Source organism: Engystomops pustulosus, chromosome 3, assembly GCF_040894005.1.
Source record: "Engystomops pustulosus chromosome 3, aEngPut4.maternal, whole genome shotgun sequence".
In the NCBI taxonomy this organism is placed as follows: Eukaryota; Metazoa; Chordata; class Amphibia; order Anura; family Leptodactylidae; genus Engystomops; species Engystomops pustulosus.
In genome coordinates this window covers 183567924-183595613 of record NC_092413.1, presented here as the reverse complement: position 1 = coordinate 183595613, position 27690 = coordinate 183567924, and the positions used below count along the sequence as shown (strand labels likewise).

At 42.4% G+C, this 27690-nt stretch overlaps 1 protein-coding gene across 1 annotated transcript; it reads left to right on the top strand.

Annotated features, from left to right (window-relative positions):
- Positions 1-89: 89 nt before the first annotated feature.
- Positions 90-24756, top strand: ING5 (inhibitor of growth family member 5). The gene is made up of 8 exons (XM_072143190.1): positions 90-330; positions 3115-3186; positions 16300-16466; positions 17887-17998; positions 18102-18189; positions 18297-18432; positions 18531-18592; positions 18797-24756. Exons 1-8 carry the CDS (start codon positions 294-296, stop codon positions 18831-18833), a joined length of 711 nt encoding a protein of 236 aa, XP_071999291.1. The 5' UTR covers positions 90-293; the 3' UTR covers positions 18834-24756.
- Positions 24757-27690: the final 2934 nt, after the last annotated feature.

Below are 27690 nucleotides of genomic sequence, written 5' to 3'. Positions count from 1 at the left end.
GCTACTACCTTACCACAGCCAATAACCTCCGAGCGCGAGATAACGCCTGCCAATCAGAACAGTCCCTCAGCTCCGACAACTCACCAATTACAAAAGCGCACAGCTCACCCAGTGGGCGGGATTTCAGGAAATAACGCCGCCGAGTCCCGCAGGGCGCGTGCCGCCCAGGCTAATGAATATTAATCAAGCAGGCATCCAACCCGCCGCGCCGGAAACGCACTGCTCATGAATAATCCAGCGGCTCGCTGAGCGGGAGTGAGATCTGAGGAAGGAAACGCTCGCACTTTGCGAACATGGCGACGGCGATGTACCTGGAACACTACCTGGACAGTGAGTGCGGGGGCAGCAGGGGTGAACGCGCGGGGAGGACGGGGGTGTTATCACATAACGTAGGGGAAATTAGAATAAAAATCACCCGAGCGTGTTATTAGCAACTGCGTCACCACAGTGCGGGCGCGCGCTCTGGGGTTTGCAGCTGTACGCGATGACGCGAGGGGCTTACGTAAATGGGCTTTGAACAGAGAGAACTTTATTGAAACTTAGGACTGCTAATATGGCGAAAACACCATGGTTACACACACACACGCACGTATAACTATGGGGAGCGCTACCTATGATTTAGGGCGCTGTATCCCTGGAGTGAGGTGTGGTGACACCCTGCAGCGGTGCACTCATGCGCTATATATATCACAAGTGTCTGAGGGGAAATCTGTTCCAGTTGCGCATGGCAACCAATCAGAGCTCTGCTTGCATTTTTTAAACAGCTTTGTGAAAGTAAATACTAAGTAATTTCATTTAAAGGGAACCTACCACACCGATTCTACCTATAAAGGTAGAAGGGATGGTAGGTGGATGGATGGGACGTGAGGATAGCCCATTTTTGGGCTAATCCCCACGTCCCGGGTGTCCTTTACAAAACTTTATTACATCTATATGCTAATTTTTTTATGCGGCTACTGGGACGTGGAGTAGCCGGACATGAGGCTACTAGTCGCGGCTACTCCACGCCCCAGTAGCCGCATTAGTCCGCCTACCAGATAATCTTTGGCGCGCAGCTACCAGGAGCTGCGCGCCCTCGTCCGGGTCCCCTGTGGCTGCGCGGCTCCGGAGCCGGAACTACTGCGCATGCGCAGTAGCCGAAGATTAACTGGTAGGCGGAGTAACGCGGCTACTGGGGCGTGGAGTAGCCGCGACTAGTAGCCTCATGTCCGGCTACTCCACGCCCCAGTAGCCGCATAAAAAAATTAGCATATAGATGTAATAAAGTTTTGTAAAGGACACCCGGGATGTGGGGACTGGCCCAAAAAAGGGCTATCCTCACGTCCCATCCATCCACCTACCACCCCTTCTACCTTTATAGGTAACCCCTGGCCCTTTGTTTTTTCATTTCCATTTTTCACTCCCCACCTTCTAAAATCTAACTTTTATTTTTATATGTAAAATGCTCTGTGACTGTCTGCATAACAAATTGTACTTCATAGTGATGGTATTAAATATTCCATGCCGTGTACTGTAAAACGGGTTGGTGTGATCATGGGGATACAAAATTTCTATAGGTGTTATGTTTTCATACTTTTACAAAAATTAAAACCTCCTGTACATAAATTTTTTTTGGGTGGATTTTGCCATCTTCTGGCACTAATAACTTTTTCATAGTTTGGTGTACGGAGCTGTGGGTGGTGTCATTTTTGATGCTACAATTGTTAGGACTGTACAATCTTTTGATCACTTTTTATTGAAAATTTTTATTTTTCAAAATGGCAAAAAGTGCCATTTTAACCATAGGTTGTCTGATCCTACCACATACTGCCATATTACAGTATGACAGCATGTGGGGATTTTCTACCTCGTTTATTGAAATGTGCAAATCGCAATGAATGGGTTAAAATGGTGACTGATCATCCCATCATCGCCATCTTTATTTTAAGCCATCAGCAACGATCAAGAGGATAACACCGCGACCTTTGCTGGCACCGATCATGGGTGTTACCAGTAAGTCTTTGCTGCAATGTGCATCAAAGACTTACCGGCTATTGAGGGGGCTCAGCCAATGAGGGTTAACTGCCATTGTGTTACTTTAAAAAGCGGTCTCAAGCTGAATTTCCAGATGGGTTTTGAAATGCAATGGTAAGGGTGCTGCCACACGTCGTGTTCTTGGACCATTTTTAAACTGATGCCTTTTTGTATATTTACCATGTGTTTGGCTGGTATTAATCAGTTTCCCAGATGCCTACACTTCTAGAAATGAAGATAAACACATTCAAAGCAGCTAAACGCATGGTAAACATCCAAAAACAGACTGAAACACATGCTTTAAAACGGTCCAAAGAGTTTTAAAACAAGACAAAAACGTCATGTAGGAATTGGCAGCAAGGTAGGGCCTCTGCTCGATTATAACTTTTGGTGAGAAAAAAAATCTGTGATGGGCAAAACCCTCTAAGCAGCCTCTGAAATGCGTTTTAAAAAGCACCACAAATGCTCCCTGGTTTCCTATCCTGGGTCTTCTGACTTTAGGGTCGGCAGGTATCTTATCTGACACTGTGGAGATGAGTTGTTCTCTGCCTCTAGCCCCGACCCTTGCATTCCAGGACGAGCTCACACTGATACACACAGACTTCCTGCCAGCAACCACCACATCATAGCGTGAGGATAGCTAACAGCAGATAAGTCCTTTATCTGGGGGAAGGTGGATGGAGGCACATCAGATCTGATAGTGTGTTGTGGCAGAGCAGATATGTAGTAGAGCTTAGAATGTCATTGTGTGTAATAGGCGTCTCATGGATCTCATCTCTCTGTGTCAGATACTAGTACAATGTTCAGAATGTAAATGAAAGGGTAGATAAACCTTGTACCCTGATAACCTAAGCACATTTTCAGCTCACAGAACTAGAGGGATCATAATGTGTCTGCTTAGAGAGATTTAGTGGTGGTTTATATTGTTTGACATTCGGAAATTTAAAAAAAAGCCATCTAATATATCTTTATTTTAATAAATGTCTTTATATTACATTTCCTTTTTTATATAATTTATTGTATTTATCAGCATAAAACCAGCACGACTGTATTGACTATAAATTGCTGTTGTGACTGATTTCTCTTTTTGGAATTTTGCAGGCATAGAAAATTTGCCATGTGAACTCCAAAGGAATTTTCAACTTATGAGTGATCTGGATCAAAGGACAGAGGGTATGCTTTGTCTACTCAGTTTTCAAAGGTTATTGTGATGGCACACATTATATGGAATATTCATAGATGTGGGTCATGCTACAGGGAACTGCATCAATCATGAGAACTCTGCCTCTGCCTTTTTGAACATCTGAAAGTAAATGAGCAGCCAGAAGCTCAGGGTGCAGTCACACATTGCGTTTTGGTTTAGTTTGTTGCATTTTGAAACGCATTACAACAGCTGAGGAGAGGTGATTTGCCTAATTACTTGGCTGTTAACATGGTGTTTACATTGCGTTTTGTAACCACAAATGTTAACAGTAATTAAGCAAATAACCTCTCCTCACCTGTTGCAACGCCTTTTAAAACGCAATGTGTGACTGCACCCTCGATCACAAAGGATTCCATTCTCAAGATGTAGCTCCGCAGAGTTTTTCCCCATGGTGGTTTCTTTTTCTTTTAATGCTATGTTACAAAAAAATGATTTGGTGTTTAATTGAGAATTTTCCAGTTTTTTTTTTTTTTTTTTTTATAACTGAGTCAGTGACCAGTTGCAATTTAGTTTGCATTCCCTTGTCTGGGTGGTCAATTTGGCAAGGGAAGTATTGTGCACAGGTCTTAATTAAATAGGCCCTGTCAATGCATGCTAGAAACTGTACAGTTGATGAAAAAACCAGCGGGTGTAGCACAGCTACAATATTGGCGAGCCAAATGCACAAAAACAAAGTCCAACCAAAACGAAAAGAGAAAGAATGCATTCAAAAGAGCTCATAAGGTAGTGCAAAAACAATCATCAAATTTTATTAATACACAACAGACAATGACCAGTGCTCTAAAAACATTTAAAATACAAAAATGTACATATCAAAAGCAATGTACAGTGACCTGGTATAGGTGCACCGTAACTGCCCACTGTCAATCACTAAGTTAGTGATAAAGAACCTCCCCAAAGTTCTCAGCCTGGAAATGTCATAGATATAAGGTGCCAAGAAAGTGCTATGTGCATAAAGATCAAACAATGCTCCGTATCTCCAAGGCTGGAGAGAAAAACAATGACCATAACCTGCGGTAAAAGGTGCCTATCAATATGCTGGTAAGCGTAACAAGTCAAAGCCATGCAGGACAAAAGAGATGAAGGATTACCACAAGCAGACCAGCATAGAAAGACGGGAGGTAAGTAGGGACAGGGGCACTGGGCTCCCCACGCGTTTCGTCGCCAAAGAGGGCAACTTCCTCAGGGGTATAGAGCCCTAGATGAGCATGTCTCACCTTATAAGCAGTCCAAGAGTGAATTGAAGCTCCATTAGCGTCTTGTCCGGTCAGCGACGCATGACCGGAAGTTGAACGGCGTGTACCGGAAGTAGCTACAGCAATTTAGCGCATGCGCATCCCCGGCCGGGGTGGCGATGTTGTGAGTGTTGCCTAGGCAACAAACAAGTATTCAATACAAAAAGAGCATCAAACGGTATACGGGATGCGGCGCTATTACAAGAAAATGACGAATAGACAGTATATGACGCTGTGCCAAGGATAAGTTATAAAGTAGCATTTATGCGACGCTATACTGAAAATCAATTATAACATGGCGCTTATAGGTATAGAAAAGGTGGCAAATATATAGGACTGCCAACAGGGAAAGTTCTTTGACACTTATAGTGCTCGAATATGTACTAGATAATTAGTGGTTTAAAAAGGCAGTTGTTGTCTGTCATGAAGCACGCATCTTAAGCATATATACATATGACAAGTGTAAGAAAATACATCAGAGGCGTTGCTGAATGGATACACGGTATAATCGTATGTGATATCAAACATAAATAATAAGGACCCAAATTAGAGATCTCATACTCTCTAGTTGAGTTCGGATGAAAAAGAGGTACGTAGGTTTCAATATGCCCACAGGCTTAAACAGTAAAGAACAGGTTTCTTAGGGTCGACAAGGAGGATCACATTGCCTGGGAACTCCGATAACAAGAAGTCCAAAGGGTGTGGATGAAGGGGTGAACAGGTTAAAACCCATATATATTGAGGGGATTGCAATCCCAAAGAAAGTCAGTCTGGGAAGGTCAGTAGGCACTATTCAACAAATGGTGGTATAAACGGCTATTAGAGGATCCAAGTATCAGTCCATATACTTCCTTGTCGTTGTTTTTTTCTTTTTTTCCCCCCTTCCGTTTTTTTCTTTTCCCCCTTCTTTTGTGTGACTTGTTTGTAGGGGTGTTTCTGTGATGGCCAGATCATCGTGGACTGTTAAAGGGTCCCAGGTGCGGAAAACGTCATCTGGATCCTGATGTAAGATCGGTGTCTGAAAGGTAATCATCCAGCCTTGAGGTGAACATACACCGTGTCCTTAGATAAGAGTAAGTGTAAGTTAAACAGCAACAAATTGAACATAACCGAATTGTATGGGTGTGTGGTTAAATGAAATGCACTGCATATTTTCAATTCATGCCCAGCGGTAGGTTTGAGTGTATGGAAGAAAAATAATAGTATGACGTGTTAGTGATGTGAGATGATGTATGGAAAATGCCGTAAGCAGTGTACCGGTAAGGTGTGTGTGTCTGAGTTAGTAGAGAGTGAAGTGTATAGTTACGGAATGCCTGTGTGTGAGTGCAACTTGTGTGTGTATATATGGCTAAAGAAAGAAAAATGAGCTTATGTTTGTGCATGTAACTAGAAGGAGGAGTGGGTGCAGAGAAGCGTGGGGTGGAGGAGTGATATGAGGGCCATAAGGGTCCATATGTATAACAGTGAGGTGAAAAGAGTGATATGAGGACCGTAAGGGTCCAAACCTGAAAGGGGCCAGAGAAGCCCAGGCTGCAATGTGCTGAAGTGATAAAAAAGGTTAAGGACAGAGGTGAGATGGGGCAGAGGAGTGAAAGTGACAGGGACGGAAAAAGGGGGAAAAAAAAGGGGGGGGGGAGGGGGGAAGGGGAAAGGAACAGAGAAAGAAGGAGTGTGAAAGAAGAGATATGTGTGTAGTGAAAGTGGAGAGAGTGCACAACCTGGTGTATATATGGTGGTGGTGTGAAGATGATGAGGTGAAATGTGTGCTAAAAAATATATATATAGCTTACCTTTTACCCGTGGCCGGGTAGGAAATAATTCAGATCGTGTCTCGAATATCCCAGATTTCCATTCCTCCATGGACTTTACAGGAATCGTCAGTTTCTATCTTTGTTTATAGAATCCTGTGAACAAAAGCTCTTCATTAAGGCCTTGGGGAGAAAGGCAGTTTAGTCTGAAGATCCATTGGGCTTCACACCGTAATAGATCCAAGGTGATGTTGCCCCCTCTCATATTTGGGCGAATCTTGTCCAAGCCAATCACTCGTAGGTCCCTACTCTTGCCCCCATGTAGGCTCCGAAAGTGAGCCGCAACGGAAGAGAGAGACTTACCTTGGGAAAAATGGGAATGAGCGTTGTTAATACTGGATATATGCTGCTGGACCCTCTTTCTTAGCTCTTGGGTGGTTTGTCCCACATATACTTTTTGGCAGGGGCAGATCAGGGCATAGACGATGTTTCTGGATTTGCAGTTAATGTAATTTGAAAGGTAGAAACTCTTCTGATCAGGTGGGTTGATAAACTCTTTTGTAGGACGTAGTAAAGCACACACCGAGCAGTCTCCGCAGGGAAATGAGCCTTTGAGTCGCAGGCCCCTCCCCAATGGTTTTGTTGGGCGAGCGAAGTGACTTTTTGTCAGTTGGTCCTTCAGATTGCATGCCCGTTTTGCTACCAATTTCGGTCTCTTATCAATGTGGGGTTTTAAACGTGGTTCCGTTTGTAGAATGTGCCAGTTTTTATTTAGGATCTTCCAGATGTCTCCCCATTGGTTATTGTATTTGGTGTAGATCCCCAACTGTGATGATTCCCTCGGTTTTTTGGGGGTCAAAAGACTAGATCTAGTTGTATCACGGGCTCTTTGATAAGCTTGTGAGATCACACGTTTGGGGTATTGTCTGTTCCTGAATCTTGATGTTAAATCCTGGGCATTACTTCTGAAGCTATCCTCCAATGTGCAATTTCGTCTCAAGCGAATAAACTGGCCCACCGGGATACCAGTTTTTAAATGCCTTGGATGGAAGCTTTGGAAATGGAGTAAGCTGTTGGTGGCAGTATCCTTTCTGTGGAGATCCGTGCACAAATGATTGTTCATGATGGAAATCTTGAGGTCCAGGAAGTCCACAACTGTTTGTGAGAAGGTGGAGGTTAAAATGATATTTAATGCATTCTGATTTAGTTCTGCAATGAAATCCTGACACAGCTCAATTGGACCCACCCACAGAAAAATCACGTCATCAATGAAGCGATGCCACCATTTGACATGTTGCCCAAAGAGGCGCGATGGGTACACGTGTGCGTCCTCCCACCAACCCAAAAATAGGTTAGCATAGGAGGGCGCACAACGTGCACCCATCGCCGTGCCAGACATCTGCCTGTAGAACCTACAATCAAACGTGAAGTAATTGTGCTTGAGTATGAAGTCCAATAGGTCAAGCAAAAAGGAGTCGAACCTTCGGTCTCCAGTGGAACATTTATCCAAGAAATATGATGTGGCCCTAATACCATCATGATGGGCAATATTCGAGTAGAGTGACTCTACATCTAGAGTGACCAGCCAAGCATTGTCGGGGAGCTGGGAGTGTTCCATTTTCAATATCAGGTCTGTAGAGTCCCGAATATATGAAGGTAAGGACAGAACAAGGGGTTGCAAGAAAAAATCCAGGAACATGCATGATTTTTCACAAAGGCCCCCAATCCCTGACACGATGGGTCTGCCCGGAGGGCAGGTCAGGGATTTGTGGACCTTTGGAAGCATGTAAAAAGTTGGTATTACGGGGTCTGATATCGTTAAAAATCTCTGTTCTTTTTTAGTGATTATCCCGTATCTCAGTGCTGCCTCAAGTAAATTGGACAATTTCTTGGAGAAGGTCGCTGTTGGGTCCGAAGGTAGGACGGCATAGTAGGTCTTGTTACCCAATTGTCTCTGGGCTTCATGTAGGTATAGGTCAATAGGCCACAAGACTACATTTCCCCCCTTATCTGCTTCCTTGATAAGGAAGTCTGCATTGGATCTTAGTTGTTTAAGGGCCACTCTCTCCCCAGTCGATAGATTCTCTCCACGGTGGGGATCCACCTGGAGGTTCTGAATGTCATGTGTGACGACATTAAAGAATATTTGTAGTGCTGGTATTAAGCCCAAATTCGGTGTCATTTGTGATGGTGTCCTTAGGGGACACACCCTCCTACCTGTAGTACTTGGGGCTTCGTTTTCCTGAAGAAGATCCATTAGATCATTAAATGTTTGTCGGTCCTCTGGTGGAACACCATCCAACAGGGAGGGTTGATGGTAAAAGGCCTTGAATGCCAGCTGTCTGCAAAACAGAAAGGTATCCTTAATGAGCTCAAATTTATCCAGTTTTTGCATTGGGGAGAAGGTGAGACCCCTCTCCAATACAGCTATTTCATCACTTGAGAGGGTATAATTGGAGAGGTTAATAATCTGTAGTCCACAGTTCTTACCAGCCTGGTCTTGAGCAGTAGTGTCTATTTCCTGGTTGTTGTTTGGGGTTTGCCTCTCTTGTATGCGGGGGATTTGTCTTTGTGGCGTAAGCCTCTCTTTCTGAGGTTTGGTGGATCTGTTCTGTCCCCGCCTGATCTTCCTTCTCCCTCGCTCGTGTCTGTGGATAAAAAATCCTCACTTGATGACTGTTCTGTGGGTGACTGCGGTCTGCCAATTTTGCCCTTTGATCTACGGTTTCCCCTATGCGTCCATCTATATGCAGCACCTCTCTCAAAATCATTTTTGTCCCTCCTTAACTTGTCACGCTTACCCTGTATAATTTCTTTTTCCAGATTGTCAATGGTCTCTTTTAGTTGTTGTTGAAAGGGTTGAACCAGTGTAACCTGGTCAAAACCCATAAGTTTTGTTTCCAATTTCTTTATTGTCTCCCTCGTCACCGTGAGAGTTTCTCTATCACGTGTGAGGAGGGTATGTATAAGGATGTTCGAGCATTGAAGGAGACTTTTTTCCCAAGTATCCTTAAAGCCTTCGTCAGGTTCCCACGAGGGGAAAATCTGTACCCTTAGGCCACGTGGGGCAATATTGAGGCGAATGTATTCTTCAAGACTCCTGATATTCCAGTAAACTCTAGTTAGAGTTCTATGTGCCTCCGTAAGTTCCCTTGTAGTTGTTTTAAATTCATTATCACCTGTGGGTGCATCACTAGAAGGTTCAAGTAAACCAAACGTCTGACTAGACCATAGAGACTCTCGTGTCTTGAGGTCCATAATAGTAAAGTTCATCAAAAAAAACCCCAGTGGGATATTTTCGCGTGCTAATACACCCAGAAATATTGACCACACAGATAGGGTGGCAATAAACAACGCATAAATGAAAAAACCAGCGGGTGTAGCACAGCTACAATATTGGCGAGCCAAATGCACAAAAACAAAGTCCAACCAAAACGAAAAGAGAAAGAATGCATTCAAAAGAGCTCATAAGGTAGTGCAAAAACAATCATCAAATTTTATTAATACACAACAGACAATGACCAGTGCTCTAAAAACATTTAAAATACAAAAATGTACATATCAAAAGCAATGTACAGTGACCTGGTATAGGTGCACCGTAACTGCCCACTGTCAATCACTAAGTTAGTGATAAAGAACCTCCCCAAAGTTCTCAGCCTGGAAATGTCATAGATATAAGGTGCCAAGAAAGTGCTATGTGCATAAAGATCAAACAATGCTCCGTATCTCCAAGGCTGGAGAGAAAAACAATGACCATAACCTGCGGTAAAAGGTGCCTATCAATATGCTGGTAAGCGTAACAAGTCAAAGCCATGCAGGACAAAAGAGATGAAGGATTACCACAAGCAGACCAGCATAGAAAGACGGGAGGTAAGTAGGGACAGGGGCACTGGGCTCCCCACGCGTTTCGTCGCCAAAGAGGGCAACTTCCTCAGGGGTATAGAGCCCTAGATGAGCATGTCTCACCTTATAAGCAGTCCAAGAGTGAATTGAAGCTCCATTAGCGTCTTGTCCGGTCAGCGACGCATGACCGGAAGTTGAACGGCGTGTACCGGAAGTAGCTACAGCAATTTAGCGCATGCGCATCCCCGGCCGGGGTGGCGATGTTGTGAGTGTTGCCTAGGCAACAAACAAGTATTCAATACAAAAAGAGCATCAAACGGTATACGGGATGCGGCGCTATTACAAGAAAATGACGAATAGACAGTATATGACGCTGTGCCAAGGATAAGTTATAAAGTAGCATTTATGCGACGCTATACTGAAAATCAATTATAACATGGCGCTTATAGGTATAGAAAAGGTGGCAAATATATAGGACTGCCAACAGGGAGTTGGCCAATATTGTAGCTGTGCTACACCCGCTGGTTTTTTCATTTATGCGTTGTTTATTGCCACCCTATCTGTGTGGTCAATATTTCTGGGTGTATTAGCACGCGAAAATATCCCACTGGGGTTTTTTTTGATGAACTTTACTATTATGGACCTCAAGACACGAGAGTCTCTATGGTCTAGTCAGACGTTTGGTTTACTTGAACCTTCTAGTGATGCACCCACAGGTGATAATGAATTTAAAACAACTACAAGGGAACTTACGGAGGCACATAGAACTCTAACTAGAGTTTACTGGAATATCAGGAGTCTTGAAGAATACATTCGCCTCAATATTGCCCCACGTGGCCTAAGGGTACAGATTTTCCCCTCGTGGGAACCTGACGAAGGCTTTAAGGATACTTGGGAAAAAAGTCTCCTTCAATGCTCGAACATCCTTATACATACCCTCCTCACACGTGATAGAGAAACTCTCACGGTGACGAGGGAGACAATAAAGAAATTGGAAACAAAACTTATGGGTTTTGACCAGGTTACACTGGTTCAACCCTTTCAACAACAACTAAAAGAGACCATTGACAATCTGGAAAAAGAAATTATACAGGGTAAGCGTGACAAGTTAAGGAGGGACAAAAATGATTTTGAGAGAGGTGCTGCATATAGATGGACGCATAGGGGAAACCGTAGATCAAAGGGCAAAATTGGCAGACCGCAGTCACCCACAGAACAGTCATCAAGTGAGGATTTTTTATCCACAGACACGAGCGAGGGAGAAGGAAGATCAGGCGGGGACAGAACAGATCCACCAAACCTCAGAAAGAGAGGCTTACGCCACAAAGACAAATCCCCCGCATACAAGAGAGGCAAACCCCAAACAACAACCAGGAAATAGACACTACTGCTCAAGACCAGGCTGGTAAGAACTGTGGACTACAGATTATTAACCTCTCCAATTATACCCTCTCAAGTGATGAAATAGCTGTATTGGAGAGGGGTCTCACCTTCTCCCCAATGCAAAAACTGGATAAATTTGAGCTCATTAAGGATACCTTTCTGTTTTGCAGACAGCTGGCATTCAAGGCCTTTTACCATCAACCCTCCCTGTTGGATGGTGTTCCACCAGAGGACCGACAAACATTTAATGATCTAATGGATCTTCTTCAGGAAAACGAAGCCCCAAGTACTACAGGTAGGAGGGTGTGTCCCCTAAGGACACCATCACAAATGACACCGAATTTGGGCTTAATACCAGCACTACAAATATTCTTTAATGTCGTCACACATGACATTCAGAACCTCCAGGTGGATCCCCACCGTGGAGAGAATCTATCGACTGGGGAGAGAGTGGCCCTTAAACAACTAAGATCCAATGCAGACTTCCTTATCAAGGAAGCAGATAAGGGGGGAAATGTAGTCTTGTGGCCTATTGACCTATACCTACATGAAGCCCAGAGACAATTGGGTAACAAGACCTACTATGCCGTCCTACCTTCGGACCCAACAGCGACCTTCTCCAAGAAATTGTCCAATTTACTTGAGGCAGCACTGAGATACGGGATAATCACTAAAAAAGAACAGAGATTTTTAACGATATCAGACCCCGTAATACCAACTTTTTACATGCTTCCAAAGGTCCACAAATCCCTGACCTGCCCTCCGGGCAGACCCATCGTGTCAGGGATTGGGGGCCTTTGTGAAAAATCATGCATGTTCCTGGATTTTTTCTTGCAACCCCTTGTTCTGTCCTTACCTTCATATATTCGGGACTCTACAGACCTGATATTGAAAATGGAACACTCCCAGCTCCCCGACAATGCTTGGCTGGTCACTCTAGATGTAGAGTCACTACTCGAATATTGCCCATCATGATGGTATTAGGGCCACATCATATTTCTTGGATAAATGTTCCACTGGAGACCGAAGGTTCGACTCCTTTTTGCTTGACCTATTGGACTTCATACTCAAGCACAATTACTTCACGTTTGATTGTAGGTTCTACAGGCAGATGTCTGGCACGGCGATGGGTGCACGTTGTGCGCCCTCCTATGCTAACCTATTTTTGGGTTGGTGGGAGGACGCACACGTGTACCCATCGCGCCTCTTTGGGCAACATGTCAAATGGTGGCATCGCTTCATTGATGACGTGATTTTTCTGTGGGTGGGTCCAATTGAGCTGTGTCAGGATTTCATTGCAGAACTAAATCAGAATGCATTAAATATCATTTTAACCTCCACCTTCTCACAAACAGTTGTGGACTTCCTGGACCTCAAGATTTCCATCATGAACAATCATTTGTGCACGGATCTCCACAGAAAGGATACTGCCACCAACAGCTTACTCCATTTCCAAAGCTTCCATCCAAGGCATTTAAAAACTGGTATCCCGGTGGGCCAGTTTATTCGCTTGAGACGAAATTGCACATTGGAGGATAGCTTCAGAAGTAATGCCCAGGATTTAACATCAAGATTCAGGAACAGACAATACCCCAAACGTGTGATCTCACAAGCTTATCAAAGAGCCCGTGATACAACTAGATCTAGTCTTTTGACCCCCAAAAAACCGAGGGAATCATCACAGTTGGGGATCTACACCAAATACAATAACCAATGGGGAGACATCTGGAAGATCCTAAATAAAAACTGGCACATTCTACAAACGGAACCACGTTTAAAACCCCACATTGATAAGAGACCGAAATTGGTAGCAAAACGGGCATGCAATCTGAAGGACCAACTGACAAAAAGTCACTTCGCTCGCCCAACAAAACCATTGGGGAGGGGCCTGCGACTCAAAGGCTCATTTCCCTGCGGAGACTGCTCGGTGTGTGCTTTACTACGTCCTACAAAAGAGTTTATCAACCCACCTGATCAGAAGAGTTTCTACCTTTCAAATTACATTAACTGCAAATCCAGAAACATCGTCTATGCCCTGATCTGCCCCTGCCAAAAAGTATATGTGGGACAAACCACCCAAGAGCTAAGAAAGAGGGTCCAGCAGCATATATCCAGTATTAACAACGCTCATTCCCATTTTTCCCAAGGTAAGTCTCTCTCTTCCGTTGCGGCTCACTTTCGGAGCCTACATGGGGGCAAGAGTAGGGACCTACGAGTGATTGGCTTGGACAAGATTCGCCCAAATATGAGAGGGGGCAACATCACCTTGGATCTATTACGGTGTGAAGCCCAATGGATCTTCAGACTAAACTGCCTTTCTCCCCAAGGCCTTAATGAAGAGCTTTTGTTCACAGGATTCTATAAACAAAGATAGAAACTGACGATTCCTGTAAAGTCCATGGAGGAATGGAAATCTGGGATATTCGAGACACGATCTGAATTATTTCCTACCCGGCCACGGGTAAAAGGTAAGCTATATATATATTTTTTAGCACACATTTCACCTCATCATCTTCACACCACCACCATATATACACCAGGTTGTGCACTCTCTCCACTTTCACTACACACATATCTCTTCTTTCACACTCCTTCTTTCTCTGTTCCTTTCCCCTTCCCCCCTCCCCCCCCCCTTTTTTTTCCCCCTTTTTCCGTCCCTGTCACTTTCACTCCTCTGCCCCATCTCACCTCTGTCCTTAACCTTTTTTATCACTTCAGCACATTGCAGCCTGGGCTTCTCTGGCCCCTTTCAGGTTTGGACCCTTACGGTCCTCATATCACTCTTTTCACCTCACTGTTATACATATGGACCCTTATGGCCCTCATATCACTCCTCCACCCCACGCTTCTCTGCACCCACTCCTCCTTCTAGTTACATGCACAAACATAAGCTCATTTTTCTTTCTTTAGCCATATATACACACACAAGTTGCACTCACACACAGGCATTCCGTAACTATACACTTCACTCTCTACTAACTCAGACACACACACCTTACCGGTACACTGCTTACGGCATTTTCCATACATCATCTCACATCACTAACACGTCATACTATTATTTTTCTTCCATACACTCAAACCTACCGCTGGGCATGAATTGAAAATATGCAGTGCATTTCATTTAACCACACACCCATACAATTCGGTTATGTTCAATTTGTTGCTGTTTAACTTACACTTACTCTTATCTAAGGACACGGTGTATGTTCACCTCAAGGCTGGATGATTACCTTTCAGACACCGATCTTACATCAGGATCCAGATGACGTTTTCCGCACCTGGGACCCTTTAACAGTCCACGATGATCTGGCCATCACAGAAACACCCCTACAAACAAGTCACACAAAAGAAGGGGGAAAAGAAAAAAACGGAAGGGGGGAAAAAAAGAAAAAAACAACGACAAGGAAGTATATGGACTGATACTTGGATCCTCTAATAGCCGTTTATACCACCATTTGTTGAATAGTGCCTACTGACCTTCCCAGACTGACTTTCTTTGGGATTGCAATCCCCTCAATATATATGGGTTTTAACCTGTTCACCCCTTCATCCACACCCTTTGGACTTCTTGTTATCGGAGTTCCCAGGCAATGTGATCCTCCTTGTCGACCCTAAGAAACCTGTTCTTTACTGTTTAAGCCTGTGGGCATATTGAAACCTACGTACCTCTTTTTCATCCGAACTCAACTAGAGAGTATGAGATCTCTAATTTGGGTCCTTATTATTTATGTTTGATATCACATACGATTATACCGTGTATCCATTCAGCAACGCCTCTGATGTATTTTCTTACACTTGTCATATGTATATATGCTTAAGATGCGTGCTTCATGACAGACAACAACTGCCTTTTTAAACCACTAATTATCTAGTACATATTCGAGCACTATAAGTGTCAAAGAACTTTCCCTGTTGGCAGTCCTATATATTTGCCACCTTTTCTATACCTATAAGCGCCATGTTATAATTGATTTTCAGTATAGCGTCGCATAAATGCTACTTTATAACTTATCCTTGGCACAGCGTCATATACTGTCTATTCGTCATTTTCTTGTAATAGCGCCGCATCCCGTATACCGTTTGATGCTCTTTTTGTATTGAATACTTGTTTGTTGCCTAGGCAACACTCACAACATCGCCACCCCGGCCGGGGATGCGCATGCGCTAAATTGCTGTAGCTACTTCCGGTACACGCCGTTCAACTTCCGGTCATGCGTCGCTGACCGGACAAGACGCTAATGGAGCTTCAATTCACTCTTGGACTGCTTATAAGGTGAGACATGCTCATCTAGGGCTCTATACCCCTGAGGAAGTTGCCCTCTTTGGCGACGAAACGCGTGGGGAGCCCAGTGCCCCTGTCCCTACTTACCTCCCGTCTTTCTATGCTGGTCTGCTTGTGGTAATCCTTCATCTCTTTTGTCCTGCATGGCTTTGACTTGTTACGCTTACCAGCATATTGATAGGCACCTTTTACCGCAGGTTATGGTCATTGTTTTTCTCTCCAGCCTTGGAGATACGGAGCATTGTTTGATCTTTATGCACATAGCACTTTCTTGGCACCTTATATCTATGACATTTCCAGGCTGAGAACTTTGGGGAGGTTCTTTATCACTAACTTAGTGATTGACAGTGGGCAGTTACGGTGCACCTATACCAGGTCACTGTACATTGCTTTTGATATGTACATTTTTGTATTTTAAATGTTTTTAGAGCACTGGTCATTGTCTGTTGTGTATTAATAAAATTTGATGATTGTTTTTGCACTACCTTATGAGCTCTTTTGAATGCATTCTTTCTCTTTTCGTTTTGGTTAGAAACTGTACAGTTCTCACAGCAACAGTGCTTACTGTATTCTTTTATATATTTACAGATAAAAAGAAAGAGATTGATGCATTGGCTAGTGAGTACATTTCCAAAGTGCGGGATCTGAACCCAGAACAGAGGGTGCAACATCTACAGCGCATCCAGAATGCATACAGCAAGTGCAAGGAGTACAGTGATGACAAAGTGCAGTTAGCCATGCAGACCTATGAAATGGTAAGAAGGTGATCTTCTAGGTTTTTCTAGACTAACAATTCATGTGATCAAAGTGGTTGATCTTCCACAGAAACAAAGCATTGGTCATTTTGGTGCTCATTATGCCTGATCCTGTTAAAGGAAACCTACCACTTCTGACGGTAGGTATGAGATACAAACACCGGGCACCAGCTCAGGGTGAGCTGGTGCCGGTGCTTAGTCTCGTTAGTGTTAAAACCGCGGTATCGCGGTTTTAACACTTTTGAAACTTTCTAGCAGAAACTGCTTCGGCGCTTCGTGCACACGATCGTGCGCGCGCCTACATTGGAAACGCCGCAGCCGTTGCGCGCGCACGATCGCGCGCAGCGCCGAAGCAGTTTCTGCTAGAAAGTTTCAAAAGTGTTAAAACCGCGATACCGCGGTTTTAACACTAACGAGACTAAGCACCGGCACCAGCTCACCCTGAGCTGGTGCCCGGTGTTTGTATCTCATACCTACCGTCAGAAGTGGTAGGTTTCCTTTAATGTCAAAATCTCCTTATTTTGCATTTCAATGTGCTAAATTGAGTGACATATGTTCTAAAATATGAACCAAAGTTTTTTTGTTTTGTTTTTTTGCTATATTTTATTGGATTTCAAGAAACTATACAAAAATTAAAACAAAATCTATCCGTAGTGTCACGATATAAGTTGGAAATGACAAAATACAAGACATGTTGGAGTCATTACATGCAATGTACAATTTAGCGCCCTGTCCATATATCAGCATAAAGAACAATAACACATCATCCATTGACATGTATACCACCAGGAGAACCTTTCAAGTTTTCCAAATTATAGCACTGTGTGCAGCAGGAGACAGAGACTACATTATTAGGGCACATTCACATGGCCGTCTGCGGGGACGTACATGCGGCCGCAAATTTGCGGCCGCATGTACGTCCCCATAGACGGCAATAGCGGCGCGGCGCCACACATGTGTGGCACCGATCCGGCCCGCACACCGCAAAAAGATAGAGCATGCTCTATCTTTTGGCGTGTGCGGCCGTGCGCCGCTATTCTCTATGGAGGGAGGAGGGGCTGCCTCCTCCTCCTCTCCAGCACACGGCGATATGCCCGCACGGTGGGCATACCGCTGTGTGAATGTACCCTTAATCTTCCTATTCAAATATTGATTTAAACTAGCTTGCAGAATAAAGATAACTTGTTACTTTTGGCTTATGATAAACGGCACACGTTTTTTTAGTTAAATACACTATCCTAAAGGAGTTAATAAAATTCAGTTATGGGGACACCAACACAACTTGTTTCGCAAAAAAAAAGAAGCGACATGCATGGAATATGAAAAAGGTTATGGCTTTTAGAACAAAATGTAAAAAAAAAAAGGAAAAAGTTGTAAAGTGGTGTAGAAACTGTCCTTACCGTCTGTCATGTGATTAAAGGTGGATAAGCACATCAGACGTCTGGATGCAGATTTGGCGCGCTTTGAAGCTGACCTCAAAGAAAAACTAGAAGGCACAGAATATGACAGCCCATCTGGACGCGGTGTTAAAAGTACGGCCAATAACTATTGGAAGACACTGCCATTTTACAAATGGCAATTACTTGTACATGGTGTCTTTGGATATAATATATTTGTTTTTACTGTGTTCTACAGAGAATCGTGGTCAGAAGGATAAGCGTGGGTCTCGAGGCCGCCGTGTATCTGAAGAAGATGCAGTTAAGAAAAAGAAATTAAAAGGAGGGCAAGTACTTGTTAAGCATCTTCATGGAATTGTACAGAGCTATTTCTTTTCTGATATTGCTGTCCGATTAAAAGCTATGAAATTAACAGTTCTCTTTTGTCCAACAGACCAGTTTTTTCAGATGCGGTCCTATCTGTGCATCCGTCAGATGTCCTTGATATGCCTGTAGACCCCAATGAACCCACATACTGCCTATGTCATCAGGTCTCCTATGGGGAAATGATTGGCTGCGATAACCCAGATGTAAGAATTCTATAAATGAATTTACGTTTTGTTAGAGATTGTCTGTCTGAACTGGTAATCTCATCTAATAGCAATCTCTCAATCACTTGCTATTTTAGTGTCCCATTGAATGGTTCCATTTCGCCTGTGTAGATCTCACTACTAAACCAAAAGGAAAGTGGTAAGTAAATGTTACTGATGCCTTCATGAATGTTATTTGCTTTTAACTTCTTTTTAAAAACCTTTGCTTGTATGTAAGTGTGTAAAGGCTGCTTCAAAGCATTTTTTCTCTTTCCACGCTCATGTATATTTGTATATATTTCTTTCTGAAAAAATATTTGGAGAATTTCTGTTACGCTTCTTAATAGGCTAATTTCTTTTTCAGGTTCTGCCCACGCTGCACTCAGGAGAGGAAGAAATGATTACACCACCACAACTCCTGAGATTTCGTCCTCATTACTTCCACATACTTTTGTTAATTTCATCATCCCCCCCCCTTTTTATGCCTAATGGATGGCTTCCTATAGATTAAAAATGGAAGCAACAGATTGTCTTAACAAATCTACAACCCTCTTCCTACAAAGAGAATTTGTTGCACTTTGGATTGGTACTGCTATTATGTTTAAATTTGTATTTTTTTTCGTTATGCGATGTAATCTTTGTTCATCTTATGTTGTTGAAAGGGGAGTACAAAGTAAAGTGACTTGCCTTACTCCATGGTTACTACGTTGCACATAGCCAGTTTGTGCTTGCTTATTGACAAGGTAATGTGCAGGTCCTTTCATGTATGAACATAATGTAAGTGACATGAGATGTATTAGTACATTTTTTATAAAGATACCCTGGATACAAAATGCACAAACTGTTGACTGTACAGTAAGGCTATATATGTCCATATACAATCAGTGAATTTGTGGTGTGGTAAATCCAGTTCATCATATGTAGAAGCTGTATACTCAAGAGCAAGGGGGCTTTCATTTGGCTTTATATGAACTCACATGCAGTTGTGTTCCCATGCAAAGGTATGTGTCTAAGATTACTACAGTAGTTCTCGTGTAGGCACAGTCCTAATAGTTCTGACGTATAATTCTTTTGTGAATTGGCAACACCAGCGAGCAGTAGATCTCTTAATTCAGTTAAGGGACGCAGAATGCATTTCTATTTGCACTAAAGCGTGTGCTGTATTTATCAACCACCTTTGGTTTTACTGTGTAATAGACCCTTTATTCTACTGTGTGTGTATATACATGTATAGTCATGTTAGGTAAAATGTATGCATGTAATATATACACCTACATGTGTTTAGATGTGTGCAGATGTATTTTTGTAACAGTTACAGTATTTGATCTCTATTCAAACCATATATAAAGATTAAGGTTTTGTAATGTATGATGAGACCTAAAAAAAACTCAAGTTATATCTAGTTATGTTGTAAATACAAGGTTAAATCAGCAGCAGAACTGCATCAATTGTGCAATGAATTCTTCCTTGAAGACTACACAATTGTGTTAGTAATTGATGAGTAAAGCACTCCAGAATGTTCTCTAGATGATTGGGGGTCCCAGCAGTGGGAAATTCGCCAGTTACTTTGTTTCCATTAGCCAGCTTCCTAGCTTGGGACAACCCCTTTTAACTTGCTTGGGTGACATGGACTGGCCAACATTGCTTTTTTCCTATTTAGTTGGATCACCTAGATATATTTTGAATAAAGATTATATATTAAGAATTACTTTTTAACATGGCTACTTCTGTACAGTGACATCAATACATGTCCTGGTAACCTGATCATATACTGCCATGGAATTCTATATTGTGTGAGAGCTCATGGAAAATGTAAATTAGAATTGGAATAGCAATCTGTCCCTCAGAGAAGCTTCCAGAACATTAAGCATGTAGTGCCAGTGCCTATTTATGTAGTGTGGTAGATGTATCCTAGAGATGCTGTATGACAGCACTTGTCTTCTACTATAAATGTGACCTGGCTCGCTTGGTTAATATGCAATGCACCAAAGAGAATCTTTTTCCAATACCATTAGACTGCATATATATATATATATATATATATTTTAAATGGAGGTATACAGAGAAGATAAAGAAGTGGATAATATATTTAAGTATAGAGCCAGTTAAATTATACTATTACACTGCTTTTTGGGAGGGGCTTGTCTCTTGCAAGCCCAAGAAATGATTCGTGTATATTGTAGTAGAGTGCCAGTTTTATTTTTACATGTAAATACAAAAGATGTATATCTATGTGGAGATCAGATTATATGTATAAATCGGCGATTGTTGGCAGTAGTAATTATGTATAGTTTGCCATACTTATGAAAAGTTGTGAAATCTTACATATGGAGGGCTTCCATGTGGGGATGATTTGAAGTAAAGTCATAAATTTCATACATTTTGTGTCCTATTTTTACCAGATTTCATATTTTATTTACTATTCTACTTGCTCTAGATTGATCTATCTGTCATGAGGTTGTACAGCTCCACCCATGTCTATAGATTGTGTGGTATTGCAGCACTACTCCATAGAAGTGAATGTTTCCCATCTGTAATTTATAGACAGATGTTGTGGTATGTTGTGTGAACATCCATTTATATCCTACTGACACAAGTGTAATAAAACCAACTTCAATACCCCTGGAGTTACTCACCAAACTTACAACTTTAAAGTCCCCCTTGGGGGTCAGTCCCCTTGTGTTCTATAGACCGTACAGAACTATAATATAAAAATGAAAGTGATTTATTCAGCCCTGTGTGGTAGTAGCGTATGATATAGAAAGTTGTTTTAAGTGCTCTGGTATTTGGTTTATGCTTTATGGAGCAGGATCTGTGAATATTACAAATGAATAACCTCTTTTCTGGGGCATAGGCAGCTGTCTATCACAGTGTGTGGGCAGAGTAATCAGGACTCTTACGATCTCTTGTAGGAGTCCTGCCATGATTTATTTATCTTTCTATATAGAAATCTTGCTCTAAAATGATTTACACTTCTATATCAGAGTACAGCTTCTTCTCTATAACATACACTGCAGAAATCTGTTTTGTATAATATGAATTCTTGTGTTCTTAAATAATACATGATTCTTTAAATTAAACAACCTTTTGCCTTAGATTACATTCAGATGACCATTGGGGTACCGTACCATTCCATACCCAGGGTAAAGATAGGACATGTCCTATCATTCCACATAATACCGCGCCGTGCACCATGTATCTCTATGGAGAGGGGCGGGGGCGAGCTGACGTGTGTAGCACGGCAAGCACACTTTTGTCTGAATGTAGCCTTACAAATGTATTTGAGATCTTTTAGGCGTTCCACATTTTGGATCAAGCACAGCTCATCATGAGGAAGCTACTTCCTACTTAGACCTCCTAGAATATTATTTTTGTGTTGAGTCTCCATTGAAATGCAGGGCTACATTATTAAAAAAAAAAAAAAGTCACCCTTAGGGCACTGACATGTGATATGTATTTTGTTTGTAGAAAATCTGCAGTGTAATAGATTGGCAGTGTATTGCAATGCAAAACTCCGCCACCCCATAATATTTCAAACCTCATTTTAAGGAATCAGGAAATTTCTGCAACCATTCTGCTGTGTGTGTGAACAGAGTTTTAGTCGCATACCTTTTAGTCCAGGCCTGTATGATATTGGGCAGTTTGGAAAACAAAATCCCTGATTCCGGCTTTAACCAATCAACCTTCAAGAAGCGGCTCTAGGGAATGTCCCATCACAAAAGACTCATTTCAATACCCAAATGTGATGTGTGGTTTGTTTTTCACCCTCCCCATCTAAGCCAATAGCAGGATACAGTCGCTAGAATGAATTATGCTGCATTTAAGTTCCCTCTGGGATAATAAAGTTATTATTAATTATGCTGCATTGTGTGAATGGGTGTTTAAAACTGGAAAAGGAAAATTACAAGTACGGTCTGGCTGGATGTCACTGACCAACCTCCGTGCAGAGCACAGGACTACATTCATCTAATACAGGCGGTCCCCTGCTTAAGAACACCTGACTTAGACAACCCCCAGTTACAAACGGACCTCTGGATGTTGGTAATTTACTGTACTTTAGCCCTAGTCTACAATAAACAGCGATAACATTTATCACAGGTGTCTGCAATTAAGCTTTAGTGTTAATCCTGGTTCTTATGACAATCCAACATTTTTAAAAATCCAATTTTGGTCACAGAGACCAAAAAAATTGTCTGGATCTACAATTATAAAATATACAGTTCTGACTTGTATACAAGGTCAGAACTGTATATGGCCGCGCAGAACACAGGCCTGCGGCTGCACGACCATAGCTCCGAGGCCCGAATTACTGTGTACTTGGACAAGCACCGAAGATAAAATGATAGGAGGAGAAAAGAGGCTACTGGGGCGCGGAGTTTAGCCTCATGTCTGGCTACTCCACGCCCCAGTAGCTGCTTAAGAAAATTTACATATCAGCGCTACAAAGTTTTGTAAAAGATACCCGGGACGTGAGGATAATCTCTAAAAAAAAAAGGGCTATCCTCACGTCCCGTTCATCCACCTACCACCCCTTCCACCTTTTTATAGGTAAAATCGTGGTGGTAGGTTCCCTTTTAAGAGTAAACTTATAGAACCTATCCTGTATGTAACCCGGGGACTGCGTGTATATGATGGAAGGAGTCCCTGCTTCCTTGTGGTACACAAGATTATAGTCCTATACAAGTCTATGGGGATGCATCAAAAATTGATGTACATGATACATCAATGTGCCACTAGGGGCTGAACTATATACATGTTTTATCTTGTAGAAAATGTCCTATTGAATGACAATCAGACTCCTGTAACCGTTTATTAAGTAAGCCTTGTCATTCATCCTGGCAATGCACATCCTACTGCTTCCATTTGATTCATCTACAGTCTGACTGTATTAGAAGTCTGAATGTAGCTGTTCTTGTGATCCAATGTGTTAAGCTATAATCCTGATAACTGTAACCAAAGTTCTGGTGTGATACTTTGTGTGTAGAATATTATCACCGTGTTAACAGAATGTAAACGTAATGTTTCTTTTTTGTTTTCACTGCAGATTTAATATGAGGTTAGTTACAAAGTGTTCTTATATGTGAGAACCTCTTTGGCTCAAAATGTTCAATTAACAATGTTTATAGGAGGCTCCTGTCACAACCTACACAGCTGATACAGAGTGGTAAAATTGTTTATGTAGTTTATTTTGTTTGTAGGTCATTGACAATCATGATTATAGATCTTCAGTGGGATTTATCCATGGTTAGGACACACTGGACTGGTCACCATGGGTTAGGCCACGGTCATACATTCCACTAGTTGTCCATTCATAATGTGACGCTAGCGCACAGGGGGCGGTCCTTGGCCCAAACACGCATGCGTTTCCAGGGAAACTCATGCGGTCGAAAAGCCGCCCCCTGTGCACTAGCGTCCCGTTATGAACGGAGGCCTAGCGGAACATGTGACCACGGCCTTAGTGGTTGATAACTCCCGGTGGTAAACCTGCTGCAATGGGGATGTAGAGGCTCAAAGCCATCGTCAAGCTTCAGCAAGTTCAAACCTGTGTTCGGGCCTCTTATCTTCTGGCACAAAATTAATGATAAGTCTCTGTTTGCACCACTAGCGTTATATCAGACAAATGTCCATTGAAATCAATGCTCCTTCTAACCGATGTGTTAAACTAAATTTTATTGTAATTTAAGTTATGTAAGATAACGGAGGTCTGGTCACAGGTGTGAACTGAACCTAAACTGAATTAAAAAAAAAACACAATGACAATCATTTTGTTGGGTGTTTTAAACCATTTGGTCCATGTTTAGCAACTGCATTTTCTTCAATATGAAATCCACACCTAATTTGCCTCAAATCACTAACCAGATTTCCACCGGTCAATTGTGGCCTTGCTGCTATGTAAAAAATCTTATGGGTTTATTCATAATGTATACAGACTATAAGACCTTGGAAATATATTCCCCGGTGAGCCCAGATCTGACACTAGATAAGTTTGCTGAGCATTAGTGATCTAGAGGATCATGATGGAAGTTTCATATGATCAATGCAATCTGTAGAAAAGCTGTACACGTGTAATAGCTGCAGAACCTGTGGTGTCTCAGTTTCGCCTTATATTGATATATCATAATTATTGTGAAATATGTCCCCTTCATATTCATGTACAGAAGTTTCTATTAAAGAGAATGTATTAGTAGTCAGGCCACTGGCAGTGTTGTGGGCCACATGCTGTTTATTGAAGGATTTTGCAAAGCTGGACTAAGATTTCTGTATTTTTGAATCTTGTTGAATCTTTGTCATCCATAAATAAAGTATTTTGTGTTATCTCGTCTACATTCAGTCTTCAATCATTTTATGTGTTTAAACTTTAAAACTATAAACAGTTTAAAAAACAAAACTTAAACTATATTCAGAATTTCCACACAGACAGAACAAGTTTTAGGGTGGTGGCACATGTTAGCGTTTTGAACCCGTTTTTGGGCCGGTTTTAAGCAGTCCGTTAAAAAAATGCATGCGTTTCTTGAAAATTTTTGTCCTTTTTCCAATAATAAGATAATTGGGGAAAACTGTCAAACTCATGCTTTTTTTTTTTTTTTTTTTTTTTTTTTTTAACGGACTGCTTAAAAACTGCCTAAAAACGGGTTCAAAGTGCCGCGGGAGCCACCACCATCATGCATGTTGCAGAGTTGGGGATCATCCACGGGGGGTAGGTACTGGAGTAATTTTACCCACTGCAGGAATAAAAATCTATTGTGGAAATTGACCTGTGTTGCAGATTTTTAAATCCAGTGTGAATTTGTGTTTTTTAACGGACTTCTTAAAAACGGCCCAAAACCGGGTTCAAAATGCCACATGTGCCGCCGGCCTTACACTATGGTGTGAGTCAGTGGCGTAACTAGGAGAGACCGATCATATTGGTGTCCTGAGTTCACCGATACAATAGAAAGAAGATGTTGAAATTTGGATTGTAGCTTCCCTCCAGGGGACCCAGAGCAGGAGCCCCAACGATAACCCATATCTATCCACACCTTCTTGCTCCTGTAGTGCTGGTAGCCAAGGATATTACTTTAAAATGGCGCTGAGCATGGCATGTCCTGGGCTGTCTTGGACCACAGGAGGAAGCCCTGAGTCCTGTCTGGCAAACTGTTGGCATGAAGGCCTGAGTGCCCATAGAAAGGGCTCTGAGTGCCACCTTTGGCACCAGTGCCATAGGTTCGCCACCACTGTCCTATAACCTATGGCTGCTGCCCCTGTAAGGAAGTCTTGCTAAGCTTCCAATATCTAACACCATTTGTGTACCTCCCGGCAGTGCATTGTCTCTTGCACGGGTCTAGTTGGCTTTTCCTTTTTAATTTATATAATTGTTTAGGAGTGAGACTCGTCTTATGGAGACTGTGTTGCGGGTGTGTGTGTAGTCTTATAGGCCATACTGTACATGCAGCACTTTTGAAGGTGGGGAGGGATCCATATCTACCTTCCTGGTTGAAATAGAAATAATTGTCCCACTTTCAAAAATCATTGTGATGAAGTTTCTTCCAGAAGAATTAGGTTCTAATCTGTGCAGTGTTTTGGGAAATTTAGTTTTAGGGTGACGCCACATATGGCGTTTTTGGTCCGTTTTTAAACATGCGTTTTGTCTTTTTAAAAATGCATGCGTTTTAAAAACAAATGCATTTTTAAAACATCTGGTTTTCGACCATTTAGCATGCGTTTGCCTGCTTACAACCTGTTTATCTATTAAGATAATTGGGGGACACTGTCAAAAACGGATGCCTTTTAAACAGACCAAAAACGCCATGTGTGGCATCACCCTTAGGGTGAAGACACACGTGGCGTTTTTAGGCAGTTTTTGGGCCGTTTTTAGTTAGTGCGTCTTCAGATCGTTAAAAACGCATGCGTTTTTGTCATTTTTTCATTGCGCAAATTCGGGAAAACTGACAAAAACATGCGTTTTTGACGATCTGAAAAAGCACTAACTAAAAACTCAGGCACATGCTCAGACAGTTTACAGTCAGACCCGGAAGGGATCTGACTGCCAGGGAGAGCAGGCAGCTCCGGGGCACGTGGCAGTCCTCGGAGCTGCCCAGAAGAGGATCGGATCCATAGCGGAAACACCCTTACATGCCGCGGTCATGCTTGACCGCAGTGTGTAAGGGGTTAAAATGTGGGTGTAACAGCGCGGTGTCAGCTGTGATAGAAAAAAGACAGCAGCATGATACAGATATCATTGGAATTGTTGTCAAAGGTTCTCTTCAGCTGTACCAAAACTAATTTTTGTCAGTTACGTTTTAAATTAGAATTGGCACGCCAAAACACTTCTCTGACTTATGAAAGGTTCTTAACCCTTGTTTTATCCATCAGGGTGCGTTCACACGTTGCGTTTTGGATGCGTTTTCATTGCGTTTGAAACGCATATACAACAGCTGATGAGACAGTGGTTCTCAACCTGTGGGTCGGGACCCCCACAGTCGAACGGGGGTCGAACGACCGAAACACAGGGGTCGCCTAAAGCCATCGGAGCCACGATTTTATTGCATTTTTTGGCACAAATACAATATTCTTGTACATGGTTTGGGGTCACCACAACATGAGGAACTGTATTGCGATACATTTCATGACGTAAAAAAGAGATTGCAGAAAGCCAATTTGAGATATGCTTTACTGTTTCCCTCTAAGCTTAGAGTTATACATTGTGACAGCCATTTTCTTTAGTACCCCGGAAGAAGCAGTGGAGTGGTAGGACTCTAAAGGTCTGTAATCCATACTGGATATAAGAAAGATAGGAGTCATTATAGATAAACTTGGGTTGGAAGACTTGTAGATATGGCTATTATCCTAACTTGGTGACTATTAAGGAATTATAAGTAGAAACGTACTCCGCAAGGAGCTGGTCATGGGGGGTGGGGTGAGGGTATGGAGGAGTGGGGTTCGAGGTTTAGAGACCCTCAAGATGAGTGGTGGGTCAGTTGTTGGGGGAGATATATGGGTTCTTTTTTTTTTTTTTCCTTTTTGAATTATGAATGTTAAAATCCTGACATGGAATGTTAGAGGTCTTGGGGACTCCTTAAAAAGAATAGCTATATTTGACTGTATACATAGACATTTGCCAGCCATAGTGGCCCTGACTGAGACACATCTCACACAGGATACTCTATGGAGAATTAAGCGTAACTGGATTGGTACACAGTATCATTCCTGTCACACAGCATTTTCTAGAGGGGTTAGTATACTCGTACACCAAAGAATAGATCTTAAAATTTTGAAGGC